Source organism: Oryctolagus cuniculus, chromosome 7, assembly GCF_051225735.1.
Source record: "Oryctolagus cuniculus isolate XC-2025 breed Fujian yellow rabbit chromosome 7, ASM5122573v1, whole genome shotgun sequence".
In the NCBI taxonomy this organism is placed as follows: domain Eukaryota; kingdom Metazoa; phylum Chordata; class Mammalia; order Lagomorpha; family Leporidae; genus Oryctolagus; species Oryctolagus cuniculus.
In genome coordinates this window covers 123,026,990-123,044,741 of record NC_142873.1, presented here as the reverse complement: position 1 = coordinate 123,044,741, position 17,752 = coordinate 123,026,990, and the positions used below count along the sequence as shown (strand labels likewise).

The 17,752-nt window shown below is 38.4% G+C and overlaps 1 protein-coding gene across 1 annotated transcript in view; it reads right to left on the bottom strand.

Annotated features, from left to right (window-relative positions):
- Nucleotides 1–17,752, bottom strand: part of FAF1 (Fas associated factor 1) — a 468,145-nt gene that overhangs the window by 97,526 nt on the left and 352,867 nt on the right. The window contains exons 14-15 of the mRNA XM_051857780.3: nt 10,688–10,824; nt 3,945–4,033 (exon numbers count right to left, since the gene is read on the bottom strand). Of these exons, the coding sequence (XP_051713740.1) occupies nt 3,945–4,033; nt 10,688–10,824 (226 nt within the window). The remainder of the gene's footprint in view (nt 1–3,944; nt 4,034–10,687; nt 10,825–17,752) is intronic.

The following is a 17,752-nucleotide window of genomic DNA, read 5'->3' as shown; positions in this document are numbered from 1 at the left end:
AGGTGAACTCCATCTGGGTCTCCCACATGGGTGGCAGAGGGTCAAGGATTTGGGCCATCTAGTGCTGCTTTCCCAGGAGTATTATCAGGGAGCTGGATGGGAAGTAGAGCAGCCATGATTCAAACCAGCACTCCAACAGGGGATGTCAGTGTCACAAACTGTGGCTTAACCTGTTGTACCACAACATTGGCCCCAATAATACAATGGAATCACTGAAGTGACAGGCGGAATATACCAATGTTAAGTTTAAATAAATTCAGCCCTAGGAAGCCATCACCCAAACCTGTTCACTAATTTCATTTTAATTGCAGGATTAAGATCATGTTTTATTTGTAATTTAAAAAAATCCTTGCAATGCACAATTAAAAGGCCAACGTTTCTTGCCACATATTCAGCATATAACAAATCATTATGATCTAAGCAAAGTCTAAAGAAGTCTTTAAACTTAGAAAAGCTTTTGCACAGGAGCACCAGTTATGAAACCTGGTAACTTTCATGACACTCTAAAAACAAAGAGAAATCTTTACCTCTTACAGTTAAATTTCAATAAAAATTCAATTATATGGAGCCTTGGATTTTTCTGTAACCCTCATATTAAATTTTGTGCTCAGTATTAAAGGAATTAAAGTCAATTTCTTTAGCAATGAATTATGGGGAACACAAATTAAGATGAGAGAATGTACTGGGAATATGCATGCAAATATTGTGCATTCATATTATTATACAGCATAATCTGTAAATCTGATACTAATGAGACTCAAGATTTAAATGGCTGAAGAATGTATTTAGTGAATTATTGTCAATCAATGCCTCTGTTCTAGGATAAATGTAATCTTGAATGGCAACACACCTATTATTACAAATTCCTAACTAAGTACAGTACTTCATTATTTCAAAATGTCACTGTCAATTTTTAGAGTAACAGATAAACATCTTTCCATCATATACTTGATTGCCTTTCTTTCAAAGTAAATGAAACACTATCAAGAAAACTCAAAAATTTTACAGCAATAAATAAACCTAATGAATATTAAAACCAAACCATAAATAGCACACAAAATTTTCATATTTGTTATTATAATCAGGGATTATACCACTGTGAGAAAAGAGTTTCTTTAGTGTCTTATTTCATGTAAAATTAATTTATTCAATATTTAACAAATATTTGAGTGCTAACTTTGTCCTAGGTATACTGTTAAGATGCCTAGGACTGTTAAGAGATAGATTTACAAACACAAATTTGTTATGAATCTTGCTCTTAACAAACTCACAGGCTGTTGGAAGACAGCAGTAAGTAAAATATAATAGTACAAGGTTACGTTAAAATTGTCTACATGTTTCACATTTGCAGTAACTACATGGTACTTCTATTAACAACACTCATATTTTATCATTACACAGAAATCACACTCACCCTTATTTGCTCTATGTAAATCTTTTTTTTTTAAAGTAAAAGCAGAAAAATTAAAAGGATAATTTTACAAATATCTGTGAATTTAGCATCTCAAATGAGAAATGCTAGTATTTGTTTCATTCAATTCCAGAAATTTCTCTTGAGTATTTAATGGTTACTTGAAAATATTAGAGCCCCTACTGGCTATATGATTTTGGCCAGTTTTCCCTACTTTGAATCTCAGTTTTCTAGTCTGAAACATGGAGATAACAGTACAATCTATGTTAGTTTCTCTCTCATGTGTCTCTCAGGATCCACGCTCTACATAGCTTTTTCTTAAGGAGGTCGTCACACCTTTCAGCCACTGACTGGGTTAGGTAAACAGGAGGTACTGGAATAGACCGTGATAAGAAAGGAAGACATGATGATATATGTTAAATTTTCAGCACAGTGCTTAGCACATTATAGCTACTTAGTAAGTGTTGAATACTATTATCATTATCAGTGTACTGCAGTTATTTTATTTAAAGTTCTATGCTCATGTTATCTATAACATCTGAGTATGGAACAATAAAAAATTCAGAATTCTAGAGACTTTTTACTGATTCTCACAATACTTAAAAATACTAGAAATGTGCCAGGGGATTTCAACTCAACCTTACCAAGGAGGCAGGTACCAATGCCAGCATACTTGGTAAAGTGATAAGTATAAATACACAACCGATCCAAAAGATAGGGTAAGTGTCGAAGAGATTACACAAATAAGACCAGTGTAAGCAAATAATGAAGGACAGAATCAAAAGGGAGAGAATGATCCTGCGGGGGGAAGCAGGACACACAGCAGACTCATAGAATGGCAAACGCCCAGAACAGCACTCCTGCCTCAGAATCAACCCTTGGGACATTCGGATCCGACTAAAAGGTCCATGAGAGTCTCACAGGTATGGAAAGCCATGACACGGTAGCAAAAAACAATCTAAATGAAAGATCCTGGTGAACAAGACCCCAGCAGAAGGAACAGGCCATCAAGGAGAGAGGCGCCTTTCTCTGAAGGAGAGAGGAAGGAACCTCCACTGTGATACGGCCTTGACTAAACAAGTTCAGTCGGTGAACTCAAGGGTCTTCCATAGCCTATACAGCTCATAGCAAGAGTCTCGGGTGATTGCTGACATCATAAATAAGAGTGCCAATTGTTAAATCAACAACGGGAGTCACTGGGTTCATGCTCTCCACGTAGGATCTCTGTCTTTAATGTGTTTAACAATGAAACTCAAAAACAACACTACTAGTCGAACCTATACCTGATTCGGTTGTGTGAGTGCAGCCTGTTGAAATCCCTGCTTAGTATATACTAAGTTGATCTTCAGTATATGAAGGTAATTGAAAATGAAACGTGATGAAGGGCGGGATGGGAGAGGGAGTGGGAGAGGGGAGGGCCACGGGAGGGAGGGAGGTTGGGGGGGGAAGCCACAACAATACAGAAGTTGCATTATATATATATATACACATATATATATATTTTTATATTGGATGAACTCTGTAATTAATACACAATTACTCTTAGGTGTTTAATTAATGCTATAACTAGCACTCAAATAGTATTTTACACTTTGTGTTTCTGTGTGGGAGCAAAATGTGGAAATCTTAATATACACTAAATTGATCTTCTGTATATAAAGATAATTGAAAATTAATCTTGCTGTGAAGGGAAGGGGAGAGGGAGTGGGAGAGGGGAGCGTTGTGGGTGGGAGGGAAGTTATGGGGGGAGGAAGCTACTGCAATCCATAAGCTGTACTTTGGAAATTTATGCTCATTAAATATATATATATATCCAAATATAAAATGTGTTCATTGTTAATCAATCTCAATAGTTAAAAAGTGTCAGGCAATCTTACAAGTGAGTGATAAAATCTATATAGTAGGCCGGCGCCATGGCTCACTAGGCTAATCCTCCGCCTGCGGCACTGGCACCCTGGGTCATAGTCCCGGTCGGGGCGCCGGATTCTGTCCCGGTTGCTCCTCTTCCAGTCCAACTCTGTGCTGTGGCCTGGGAGTGCAGTGGAGGATGGCCCAAGTGCTTGGGCCCTGCACCCGCATGGGAGACCAGGAGAAGCACCTGGCTCCTGGCTTCAGATCAGTGCAGTGTGCCGGCCGCAGCGCACCGGCTACAGCAGCCATTGAGGGGTGAACCAATGGAAAAGGAAGACCTTTCTCTCTGTCTCTCTTTCTTTCTCACTGTCCACTCTGCTTGTCAAAAAAAAAAAAAAAAAAAAAAAAAAAAAAAAACCCTATATAGTAGCCATCATTTCCTGGAAAGTAGTATCTTCTGTAAACATGCCTGTGAACTCCTTTCTCTGAAACTGATCTCCTGTCACTACCCCAAATCTAGAAAAGTGTAAAAAGCCTGTAAATTTAAACAAATTATTGAGCCTTGGGGTGATGAAAAGAATAGACAGAATGGTAAACCCAACTGTATAACCTCAGATGCTATATCACGTGACAAATTAACTCATCAAAATCCTGTGAAAGGTCTGCTTAGCCTTGTCCTTACCTCATCCTTTATGTCTTCCTGTTGCTGGGCTGTGAAGATCTCCATTGCAGCCATGAGTCTCATCATTAACTCATCCACTGTTGTGTTACCTAACAATACATAAAGATGGCCAAACCTTATTTTAGACAAAGTTTTTATATGCAAATTCAACTGATTAAGTTATTTAAAAGTAGAGTCATTCTAGAAGTAATCTGAAAGGACTAACTATAGTCTAAAAATTATGGACTAGTATGTTAATGTCTAGTTAAAATACTTTCATGTTTTCATGTAAATTATTTTTATGTTCAATGAAAAAGTAAAGTAGTATACCAGCAGTTAAAGAGTTAGATTTGAAGGATTCTTCAAACTAGAAAGATGAATGTCTAAGTCATGAGGTTTAAAAGTTCTTTAAAATTATGAAAAGGTATCAGGGGCCAGCGCTGTGGTGTAGCAGGTAAAACAGCTGCCTGTGATACTGGCATCCCATATGGGTGCCAATTCGAGTTCAGGCTGTTTCACTTCCTATCTTGCTCCCTACTAGTGGCCTGAAAAAAGTAGTGGAAGATGGCCCAAGTCCTTAGGCCCTTGTCACCCATGTAGGAGACCTAGATGAAGCTTCTGGCTCCCGGCTTTGGCCTGGCCCAGCCCTGGACACTATGGCCATCAGGGTAGTAAACCAGCAGATGCAAGATCAATTTCTCTATCCCCCCTTCTTCTCTTCATAATGGACTTTCAAATAAATAAAAATAAAAAAGATTTATCCATCTAGCTCTTTCTAAAAGAAATCTAGTTAATAAGTAACAACAACTAACAGATGTTTTATATGTCATTGATCAGGCTACATACATACATATACTCTATATTATTTAACCTGTACAAAAATTCTACAAAGAGGGTTCTATAATTTGGATTTTAAGGAGATGGAAAATGAGCCTTAGAAAGCTCAAGTAGTATACCTAACCAAGGTAAAGCTGCTTAAGTGATGGGGCCAGAATTAAACCAGATGAGTCTGACTCAAAAGCCTGCCCTCCTGGTGCTGTGGTGCAGTAGGTTATCCTCCGCCTGTGGCGCCAGCATCCCATATGAGCACTGGTTCCACTCCTGGCTGCTCCTCTTCTGATCCAGCTCTCTCCTATGGCCTGGGAAAGCAGTAGAAGATGGCCCAAGTCCTTGCGTCCCTGCACCCATGTGGGAAATTCAGAAGAAGCTCCTGGCTCCTGACTTTGGATCGGTGCAGCTCCAGCCGTTGTGGCCATTTGGGGAGTGAACCAATGGAAGGAAGACCTTTCTCTCTGTCTCTCACTGTCTGTAACGCTACCTCTCAAAACAAAGAAAAAAAAGCCTGCCCTCCCTGCCAGTACAGTGCACAGCCTTTACTTAGATTTATTTCCTGGGGCTGGCATTGTGGCACAGCAGGTAATACTGCCATCTGCAGTGTTGGCATCATCATACGGCTGCCGGTTCAAGACTCTGCTGCTCCACTACCAATCCAGCTCTCTGTTATGGCCTGAGAAAGCAGTAGAAGATGGCTCAAGTCCTTGGACCCCCGCACCTATGTGGGAGATCCAGAAGAAGCTCCTGTCTCCTGGCTTCAGATCAGCTCAGCTTTGGCTGTTGTGAAAGACCTCTCTCTCTCTCTGTAACTCTTTCAAATAAATAAATAAATAAATAAATCTTAAAAAGTTAATTTACTACCACTAAAAATTCTGTTGTCAAACAGTAATTTCAAAAAAATTTATTTCTTCTTTGTTGAATTGATATTTCCCCCTTTCACCTGCTTTCAAATGAACATAACTTTATGAACATATTAAAAATGTTCAAGTTTCCTTAATATTATTTTATTTCATATCCAAGTCAATCACAAACATATAGCGCACACATGTCATTTACTGTATGCATTAAGTCCTTGTTACTTGCTTGGGATACACCTACAAGAAAAATACTCATGAGGCTATATTAAGATATGGCAATTACCTCCTCTCAAGCCTATAGGCATAAACAGTTAAGTTTTTCTTTAGGGCCTGAGAAGAGGTCTCTTGCTCTAGTAAATAAATGAATAGGACAATGAAAAGCAAGCATCCTTGCTAGTGCTTTTCCAAAGTAGGGCTTGACAAACACCATCTTCCAATGGCCCTTTCCCTATTTTTCCTTATGATCACTGGCAACATGAGATTACGGAGCATCTGTGGTCCTTAATAAATGATTCAATGCATTCACATCAGCATTACTCTTTCAATAAATAAAATAAAGGACAAATGTTATCTCTACACTAAGAAACAACAATTGGTTTTAGAATCAGAGCCCCAAGTGTAGCTCTGCTACTTATAAGCTATATAACCCAGTACCTAGAAATTGTCTAGCTCATGACAAGGGCTTAATAAATATTTGTTTAATAAGCAGATGATGAGTAAGAGAACAAGTAGATTGGCACTAAGGACCAGTTTCCTTATTATCAAAATGAAGATAATAATGAAGATAATACTTCTCTGTAAGGTTCTTAGAAGGATCAGAGATAATGTAAAACAATCAATGATAGTTATTAATATATATGACAGATGGCACAAGAGGTGCAAGAGCACCTTCAATGTAGATTTTGTTACTGGACAAGTCTCTGGACCTCCTTTTCTCATTTGCAAACTGTAGTGACTACAACTTACAGCATAGGAAATGAATACTTTATGGAGTATGCTAGAATAATCAATGGGAAAATACTATAGTTATTATAGTAGACCACATACCAGCCATTAATTTTCAGGCTTAAGCCACTGCTCATCAGTTATGCATCAGCTCTAACTAGGATCCACTGTCAAATTGGACTCATAGGTAATTTACACTTAAGTCTTTAACGATCCAAGACAGGGAAAAGGAACCAGTTAATGCAGTTCAGGGAAAATTTACTCATTATAGATTTTTATAGCGTTCTCAAAAATTTCTACTCAAAAAACTTTTGTTGATGTGGGTTTTAGCTACCAATAGTTACTATGCTGGAAATTAAAACTTAAGTATTTAAAGCATTTATCATTCATTTACAAGTAATGATAACAAACCCACTACATATTAATATAAATATTACATTTTTAAGAAAAATATTTTTAAAGAAAGTTTTATGAGAAGAGTGGCACTGTTAATAGTTTTGCAAATCTTTGTAATGTCTGCCTTAACAGAAAAAAACTTTATTTTCGTATCTCCTTCTATATTACACCAGGTATGCTCTGCTGGTTGCAATTTGTGAAAAAAAAAAATTTTGCCCTTCATGGATATGCAACTGGAAAAGGTAGAAGTATTTTAATAAATAATTGGGGTTATTCTTGGTTGATACTACACTGAAATTAACATCAGAATTTTCTTTTTTTCCTTTCTTCTTTTTTTTTTTTTTAAGATTTATTTACTTGAACAGCACAGTTACAGAGAGAGAGAGAGAGAGAGAGAGAGAGAGAGAGAGAGAGAGAAAGAGGTCTTCCATCCACTGGTTCACTCCCCAAATGGTCACAACAGCAGAAGCTGGGCTGGTCTAAAACCAGGAGCCAGGAGCTTCTTCTGGGTCTTGTGGGTACAGGGACCCAAGCAGTTGGATCATCATTTGCTACTTTCCCAGGTGCATCAGAGGGAGCTGGAACAGAATTGGAGCAGCCAGAACATGAACTAGAGCCTATGTGGGATGCTGACACCACAGGCGGTGGCTTTACCCATTATGCCCTAGTGCTGGCCTTGCAGAAGTTTCTTCAAATTAGATACATCTGGCATCTGAAATCCTATCAGTGAGCTTTCTATATGTTGGCATATATATATATATATATATATATTAAAGCTTTATTTTATATCCACTGGCTCAATCCCCAGATGGCCACAATAGCCGGAGCTGTGCCGATCTGAAGCCAAGAGCCAGGAGATTCTTCCAGCTCTCCCAAGTAGGTGCAGGGGCCCAAGCACTTGGCCCATCCTCCACTGCTATCCCAGGCCATAGCAGAGACCTGGAGTGGAAGAGGAGCAGCCGGGACTAGAACCAGCGTCCATATGGGATGCTAGCGCCTCAGGCCAGGGCTTTAATCCACTGCACCACAGAGCCGGCCCCTGTATGTTGGTATATTAAAATCAATAGTTTTTCAAGTGGATCTTCTACTCATGTGTAATTTTATATCACCAATCAGTCATTTGGAAAATCTTCATTCATAGATTTATGTATTTCTTCTGAAATTAACAAACTTCATTACATGACATCGAAAACTTATATTGCTAATACCACCACTGATGTCATCAGAAAAACATTTCAGCTGTCTATTTATGTCAGAGGATACAAATTTTTGCTTGAAAACTCAAATTTTATCATTGGTGACAAATATAATCAATTCTTTTAATCAGAAGCAACAGATTAACTTTGTTCATTTTGGAGAAAATGTCTGCCTAATACCAAATTTGCCTATCATATATTTTTAATATTACTTTTACTTTCTTTATTTGGAAGGTAGACATACAGATAGGAGATATTCTATCCTCTGGTTCATTCCACAAAGACCCACAACAGCTGGGATTGAGCCAGACCAAAGTCTGGAGCCTGGAACTCAATCTGGGTCTCCCAAATGGGTGGCAGGGATCTAAGCACTTCAATCATCAAAGCTGCCTCCCAGGTGTACATTAGCAGGAAGCTGGAATTGGAAGCAGAGCTGGGAATCAAAACCAGGCAATGATAAGGGATGTGCACATTTCAGTTGGTGAGTTAACTGCTATACCAAATGCCTGCCCCAGTCACATTTTCAAGTAAAAATTATTTCTGTAAAAACAAACAAACAAACAAATAGTTCAGCTCAAATAAAACACAGTACTTTATCCATATCTCCCACTGTGTCACACAAACTAAAGGATTAACATTTAATAAAAGTAATAATTTTTATTGCTTCACTAAGGATAATTCTTAAATGACTTTCCTTTCCTTTTGTTCTTCTTCCCCTTTTTACCTGCATGTATGTGGCAGTGAAAAATATGATATTAGTATAATTTTGTGCCATGGTCTGATTTGTGCTAACGTATCAAAAGTTTTATGAATCACTGCTTTTAAGTGACTAGTGTAAATGTCAAGGCAATAAAGATTTCTTTTTTCTTTTTAAGATTTATTTTATTTATTTGAAAGACAGAGTTACAGAGAGAGGTAGAGACAGAGAGAGAGGTCTTCCATTCGCTGATTCACTACCCAAATGGCCGCAACGGCCGGAGCTGTGCCGATCTGAAGCCAGGAGCCAGGAGATTCCTCCTGGTCTCCCATGGGTGCAGGGGCCCATGCACTTGGGCCATCCTCCACTGCTATCCCAGGCCACAGCAGAGAGCTGGAGCAGAAGAGGAGCAGCCGGGACTAGAACTGGTGCCCATATGGGATGCCAGCGCTTCAGGCCAGGGCTTTAACCCATTGTGCTACAGCACCGGCCCCAGCAATAAAGATTTCTAAAAACAGTATTATATTTGGAGAATAATTTTGACCTTGGAGATCCCTGAAAGGTTTAGGCTATCTTTGGAGTCTATAAACCACACTTTGAGAATCCCTAGCTATTGTAATACTGTGTCTGACAGTGAAAGCAGGAATAAAACGCTATGCTATCTTCCTTATCCATTTATCCCATGCGAATCAATTACATCAGCAAGTCTTTTTTTTTTTTTTTAAAGATTTATTTTGAAAGTCAGAGTTATAGAGAGAGAGGAAGAAAGAGAGAGGGTGACAGATCTTCCATCCACTGGTTCACTCCTCAAATGGCTACAATGGCCAGTTCTGGGCCAGGTCGAGGCCAGAAGTTTCTTCTGGGTCTTTCACATGGGAATCAGGGGCCCAGGTAATTAGGCCATCTTCCACTGTTTTCCCAGGACTTTTGCAGGAAGCTGGATTGGAAGCGGAGCAGCCAGGACTCATATCAGAGCCCATGTGGGATGCTGGTATCACATGTGGCAGCTTTAAACACTACACCACAATGCTGGCATCAGCAGGTCTTTTCTAACACTGCTTATGAACTGAACGCTTTAGTTACTGAGAAACATAAAGTACCACAAGTCTGTTTTGTTTGGGTTTTAAAAGCACTGGAATTTAGATTACCCTTTCTGTATTAGACTTAAATGAGGACAGTATCCCAAACATAAGAAATCTTTTTCTTGATAGCATAAAGTTACACTGTTTTCACTTTATGTATTGCCACAAACAAGGTAATTTTATACCATTTCCCAGAGTGCGTTAGTAACAGCAAAAAATAAAAACTGTATTCATTTTTTTTTTTTGGTCAAGAAAGGATACTATTGTTAAATTCACAGGCAGCTGATAGCTTCATGCCTCAGGGTTGTATCCTAAACATGGAATCACACAAATAAGGAGAAACAATTGCCACTGTGGACAATTCCATTTCCAGCTATGGTTACTGGGTTTTCCAAATAACTAAACAGAAGCATTTCTTTCAATTAATACACACTACTATCATAAATCAATATAAATAAGAAACATTATATTTGGTAACTGATTATGACCTAGTTGCTAGTTTGGAGAATTTTCCAATTCTGAACATTTGAGTTGAAAATTTCATGTCATAGGGACTGTACAATTATTCTCTTGAATTTTTATGCAGCATATCTTATTTTCTATGGCACTTTTGGAAGACATTCTTATTCAAGAGGTTTTATCTTTTAAAACACAAAGATATTTACCAATACAAAGACATACTGTCAGCTTTGATGTTAAAAATCATAAGGTTACAATAATACTCAAGATTCTACTTCTCTTGTGACATGTACCTTACCTTGGATCACATTTAACACTTCGTTAGATGACCGCTTTCCCATAATAATTAGGAAAAGTGGAAACTGGTCTGTTTTCTGGGTCCGAATGGTTTGTGCAACAACACTACCAAAATGTCTGTTACACATCGTCAGAAATCTAAAACAGGAAACAATTCAAAATTTTATTTCACTCTAAAAAAACCAACAAGAAACTGATTTACTAGTTACGTAAAAATTAGACAGCTTACCGATATTAATTTATACAATCTTGATATATTGAGTTCTCAACTAAATCTTAAATGATATAGAAATGATTAACATATTGAAAAGCAGAAGACAATTTAAATGATGTCTGGGGCTGACAGCATAGGATTCTTAGTCTGAACCATGCAAGCTGAACTATCCTAAATTATAAGAACAAAACATGAATTCTGAGATGAGAGAATTTCTTAAATAGGACCAATAGGATAGTGTGGTACAAAGATAATTTGATAAGACTTATCCCAAGAAATCGAATTTAGAAATCTTTTCTCAAGTCTCCAAATGAAGAACTGCACTTCAGAACTGTTTTCTCCAGTAGTAGAGGTCTTCTAGTTTCATACTTAGTATGGGATAAAAATAATAATTCTAAGCTTTTAACCAAAAAAAGCACAGAGATATTAGCATACCAGAGTCTAGCATTAGTATTCTTAACACGATCTGGAATAAATGAAAAAACTGATAAAGCTTTTCTCTTCTATTAGAGGACTGTTTGAAATTAGCATTTCTTTCAAGAGAAAAGGGTAGCTTATGATATGTTTTCAGATCTGATGGTAAAAAGTAAATGTCATAATAATAATGAATTATGAAAGACCAAATGCAAATATAGAATGCTTTAATAAGATCCAATTTAATAAAGTCTGTAAAAATAATGGACTTTTAATAACACAGGTCACAAAAGGCAAAACAGTGGAAATTCTGGGGACTAGCCACTGGTACTGGCTTATTAATTCTTAATTATGTTCATGAAAGGCAACTTAAATCGTGTGTTTTCTTATGCCTTATGATAATATTTTAGGTAACAACTCCTCTGAAATGTATGTTCTAGCTGATGAGCAAAGTTCTGTCGTCACATGCATTAGAAGGTAAATCTATTTGAAAAGACAAGCAGCATTAAAATGTCATGTTCTCAGATTCATTTGATAACCAAATTCAAAACAGAATCAAACCTCTTAATTTTTAAAGACAATATATTTTCTGTCTATAGAAATTCATCTCTGAAATTTAGGCTGAATTACCTATAAAACCTGTGCTGTGACAGTAGAAGTTAAGGGGCACTAGGACTGTCAGCAAGAATGTCAAGACAAGTTAGCACCATGCAGTAAGTTCACTGGGAGGCAGGTTCATATACACAGTTAGATCAGCAATAACCAGACCTTATGACAATTTGAAATGACAAGGCCTTAAGAAATCCATCGTCAGCCATGAAACATCAGTGCCCCCATGAAAATTCAAATCTCCACATTCCACAACTATTATGGGATAAAAGGTGCTCAAGCAGCCTAAGCCTCCATACCAAATTTCACACCCATATAGCTTTAACTCAACAATGGAGATGTTTAGGTCAGGGGACTTGGAAAGTTAGGATCTCATTTTTCTTTCTGCTTCTTAGCAAACTATTTTAAATCAGTCTTGACTCTGATCTGATCACTGTCAACCTCTAAAATTAAAGATATCAAAAACAGTTGGAATGCCATCTCCCACAAAAAGGAGAAAATAAGTCCTTGTTGCTTTCATACCAATGAATTAAATGGATATCACACTTTAGAAGCCCATCACAGCAATAGCCTTACAACTGAGAGTAAATACTATCTAAACAGTATGCCCTCCTGCCATAAAAGGAAGGAAGAAAGCAAGAAAGGAAGGAAGAAAAGAAGGAAGGAAGGAAAGGAAGGAGGAGCAAGGAGGCTTAGTGGTATTAAGAGTTTCATTTCATATGATCAGAGTCGGTGAACTCAAAAGGCTTCCATAGCTTTGGCAACTCATGACAAGAGCCTAGGGTGATTACTGATGCCATAAACAAGAGTGTCAATTTGTTAAGTCAACAACAGGAGTCACTGTGCACTTAACTCCTCATGTAGGATCTCTGTCCTTAATGTGCTATACATTGTGATTTAATGCAATAACTAGTACTCAAACAGTATTTTTCACTTTGTGTTTCTATGTGGGTGCAAACTGTTGAAATCTTTACTTAATATATGCTAAACTGATCTTCTGTATATAAAGATAATTGAAAATGAATCTTCATGTGAATGGAAGGGGGGAGGGAGAGGGAAAGGGGAGGGTTGCGGGTGGGAGGGAAGTTATGGGGGTGGGGGGAAGCCATTGTAATCCATAAGCTGTACTTTGGAAATTTATATTCATTAAATAAAAGTAAAAAAAAAAAAAAAGAGTTCCATTTCAAGGCACTTTTGGCGAGAAACTGTATAGTTCCCAAATTCTCTCTTTGTGAAAATGAGTAAGTCAAAATAATTATGAAAATGTAGGTATCTGATGGGCTTTAAGTAACATGACACAAATTTCACAACTATTCAACACACTTTCAAGGGATGTATAGTCTTCAAAGGCACATAGCCATTCACTTTAATATAAAAAAAAAAAAACAAAGATATCAGTTTTTTTCTAAGTATCGGTAAATCGTTCCAAACTTTTGGAACTAGTTGCGAAATATACAGGGATCACACACTGAGGCCTACTTTCTCTAGTAGCGTTAATTCTAATCAAACAGAGACTGTTAATATTTTAATTAATCTGGGCAGCATAGTAGTACTATATTTAAGCTACTGCTTGGGACACCTACATCCCATATCAGAGTGCCTGGGTTTGAGTCCCATCTCTACTTCACATCCAGTTTTCTACTATTGCCTACCCTAGGAGACAGCAGATGATGGCTCAAGTGCTTGAGTCCCTGCCACCCCTGTGGAAGATCCAGACGGAGTTCCTGGCTCCTGGCTTTTACCTGGCCCAACCCCAGCTGTTGAAGGCAACTTGGGAGTAAACCAATGGATAGAGGATCCAGTGTTTTCTCTCTCTCTCTCTCTCTCTCTTGCTCTGCCTTTCAAATAAATACAACCTTAAACATTTTTAATTACTCTGATTCATCTTCCTAAATTCTGATTCATGTCTGAGATTTTCAAACTGCAATCACTGAGAGTCTGTACAGTCAATGCTCATTACCAAATTACAAAATTCCTACTGTCCAGTTCTTCCAATATAATTAAGAAGTACTTGAGGTAGCACTTCACAGCACTGACATTCAATCTTTCTCAAAGCTAGGAGGCTCTGCTTCTCCTTCTCAATTTTATTTACAGCACAAAGTTATCTACAACACACTACCTACAGAAAAAAATTCAGCTCAGAACATTAGAAGAAAAACAAAGATGGGAAAAACAAGTCATTTTAAGAGAAAAAGTATGGTTCTTATAATTTTATTTTCTTCTTTTTGGGCAGATAAATATGTGCTGATGTGTCTAGTAGCAGGGCCAGAATTGTTAACCCAGCTGCACACTGTGTTTATTAGAGTCAGATATCACGAAGGAACAAATGGTTTCTACCATACATGGATTCCTGCGATCTTAAACCCAACGGGAGAAACAATGATGACCATTCTGTGGCAAAAGGAAATGGCTCTGTTTTTGGAGAGGAAAACACAATCTGATGGCTAGCCTATATAAGTCATTCATTAATAAAATTTTCAGACTCTGAGGCAGGGATCTATTATTACTAATAAATCAGATATGGGGAAAAGTAAATATTTTAATAAAAAAAGGATACAGTTTAGTATCTTTCAATCAAAGGCATAATTTTGTAAGTCACTGGCTTTTACTAAATTGTACTCAAATATAAAGTAAATTCCACAATTATTGCACAGGTACTATAAAAGGAGGTTAATTTAATATAAAATGGAGGGGCTGACACTGTGGTGCAGTGGGTTAAAGCCCCGGCCTGAAGCACTGGCATTAACATATGGGCGCGGTTCAAGATCTGGCTGCTCCTCTTCCGATCCAGCTCTCTGCTATGGCCTGGGAAAGCAGTGGAAGATGGCCCAAGTGCTTGGGCCCCTGCACTCATGTGGGAGACCCGGAAGAAGCTCCTGGCTCCTGGCTTCAGATCGGCACAGCTCCGGCCATTGCGGCCATCTGGGGAGTGAACCAGAGGATGGAAGACCTCTCTCTCTGTCTGTACCTCTCTCTGTAACTCTTCCAAATAAATAAAATAAATCTTTAAAATATATAAAAAATGGAGATCATAAACACTGATTATTTAAGAATACAGCAGGTCCTTAAAAATCAAAAGCTATTTTACTATAATTCCATGCATAATGGCATTTGACATTTTTATCATCATTACTTTCAGGATTAAAGTAATAGTTTATACCTAACAGGCTAACACTGAGTTTTGTTGCACAGTAAGATATAGCATCAGAGCTGGCGCCACGGCTCACTAGGCTAATCCTCTACCTTGCGGCGCCGGCACACCGGGTTCTAGTCCCGGTCAGGGCGCCGGATTCTGTCCCGGTTACCCCTCTTCCAGGCCAGCTCTCTGCTGTGGCCCGGGAGTGCAGTGGAGGATGGCCCAAGTCCTTGGGCCCTGTACCCCATGGGAAACCAGGATAAGTACCTGGCTCCTGCCATCGGATCAGCGCAGTGTGCCGGCTGCAGCGCGCTGGCCACTGCAGCCATTGGAGGGTGAACCAACGGCAAAGGAAGACCTTTCTCTCTGTCTCTCTCTCTCTCACTGTCCACTCTGCCTGTCCAAAAAAAAAAAAAAAAGATAATAGCATCAAGGAATTGCTGACTAAAAAAATAAATCACGGGTTTTATTTTCACTTAGAAATGAAAGGGCAGGTATTAATACTTGGAAAATAAGGAAATACAATTACAGATGCTACAGTTATGCAATATTACACAATTTTAAACATTTAAATGTGGATATAACATTGAAGTCATTTTTGATACATTTATGGTAATTAATTTTTTATAAGGTGAGCAGGAAAGCAAGGTCTAATTAGAGACAAAGGGAAAGTACATACTAAGGAGGGAGTACAGGCAACCTCATGAGATAATGATGCCAATAATGTTAACATCATTTATTTGGGAGGCAAGAAGACAGAATGAGAGTGAGAGTGAGAGAGAGAAAGCTCCCATTGATGGCTTACTCCCCAAATGTCTATATCTATATCAGAGTGTCTGGGCTCAAGTCTTAACCTCTAGGTCAAATGCCAGCTCCTAACAATGTTAATTTAAAATTAAGAATTGTTATTAAAATTTCTGACTCTTTCCCCCTGAACCACAACTTTCTGATAATGTATGAATCACTTCTCCAAAATGAGAGATTACTGTGCAGAAAAAAAGAAATGTTTAACCATACAAAGGATTTCTCTAATATTGCTCAGCTAAGCATTTCCTTAGCTGCAACTGCTTACATTCCATTACTTCTTTTGAAGCCATGTCTGTTTAAGCGTGTAAAACAGGCCAAACAAGGAGTTTCTGCTATAGTAATAAGCCTCATCATTTACACATTCATGTGTTCAGGGTGTGTTCAGTGAAATTTATGTAAATCGATAGAAAAATAAGAATGTTAAGACAGAAAAAGAACCTTACATCAAATATATACCCAGCTAAAATGGAATTCTCCTTTCCCTTTAATAGGAAAATAAAATCAAAGCCCTTTAACACATGAAGTAACACTTATCAAGTCACTAGCTCTGTCAAGTATACCACAATCATGCCAGTCAAAGAGTGCTGTTTTGAAAGGTAGAGTTACAGACAGTGAGAGGAAGAGACAGAGAGAAAGGTCTTCCTTCCATTGGTTCACTCCCCAATTGGCCGATCTGAAGCCAGGAGCCAGGAGCCAGGAGCCAGGAGCCAGAAGCTTCTTCTGGGTCTCCCATGCGGGTGCTGAGGCCCAAGGACTTGGGCCATCCTCCACTGCTTTCCCAGGCCACAGCAGAGAGCTGGATTGGAAGAGGAGCAGCTGGATCTCGAATCGCGCCCATATGGGATACTGGGGCTGCAAGTAGAGGATTAACCGGCCCCTTTTGTCATTTGAGGATGGCTTTGATTGCTAGAAGTAGTTTGATTTCTTTGGTTCAAACTGAGTTAGAGAAACAGGGCAAATGAGTAAGCTGGGGGAGTCTGACTAAAAGGGCAGTGATCCTCAATCTATGGTGACCTACGAATCACCTAGAAAGTTTCATTAAAAGGCAAATTCTAGGGCTGGTGCTGGAGCACAGAGGGCTAAAGCCACGGCCTGCAGCTCCCGCCATAAGGGCACCAGTGGATGGAAGATCTCTCCTGTCACTCCTCTCTCTTTCTACCTCTGCCTTTCTAATAAATAGATAAATCTTAAAGAAAAGAAAAGGCAAGTTCCTTAGCCCCATCCTAAGATTCTGATTCAGTAGATCTGGAGTGAGGCCCATATCTTGTTTGTTTGTTTGTTTTTTAATTGTTGTGTTTTTTTTTTTTTTAAGATTTATTTATGGGGCCAGTGCTGTGGCACAGTGGGTTAAGCCATGGCCTGCAGCACCATCATCCCATATGGTCAACGGCTGGAGTCTTGACTACTCTACTTCCAATATTGCTCCTTGCTAATGCATAAGATGGGAAAGCAGCATAAGATGGCCTAAGTCCATGGGTACCTGCCACCCACATGAGACCTGGAAGAAGCTCCTGGCTTCTGGTTTTGGCTTGGTCCAGCTTCAGTCATTTGTGGCCATCTGGGGAGTGAACCAGGAGATAGAAGATCTCTCTCTCTGACTCTGCTTTTTTCTCTATAACTCCTTCAAAGGTAGATGATTTTGACTTTTTCTACTTAATAAAAAAGTATCATAACCTGGCCAAAAGATATATGACAAATGGATAAAAATTTTGAATTTCAAGTCACATATAAAAAGGCTAATTTCCTAAACATAAAGAACTCTTATAAACCAAAAATTAAACATCAATAAATAAGACAAAAAGCTCCCAGAAAAAGAAACAGTAATGACTCATAGGTATATGAAAGGTTACTGAAAATAACTCATAATGAGCTAATACCCAATTAAA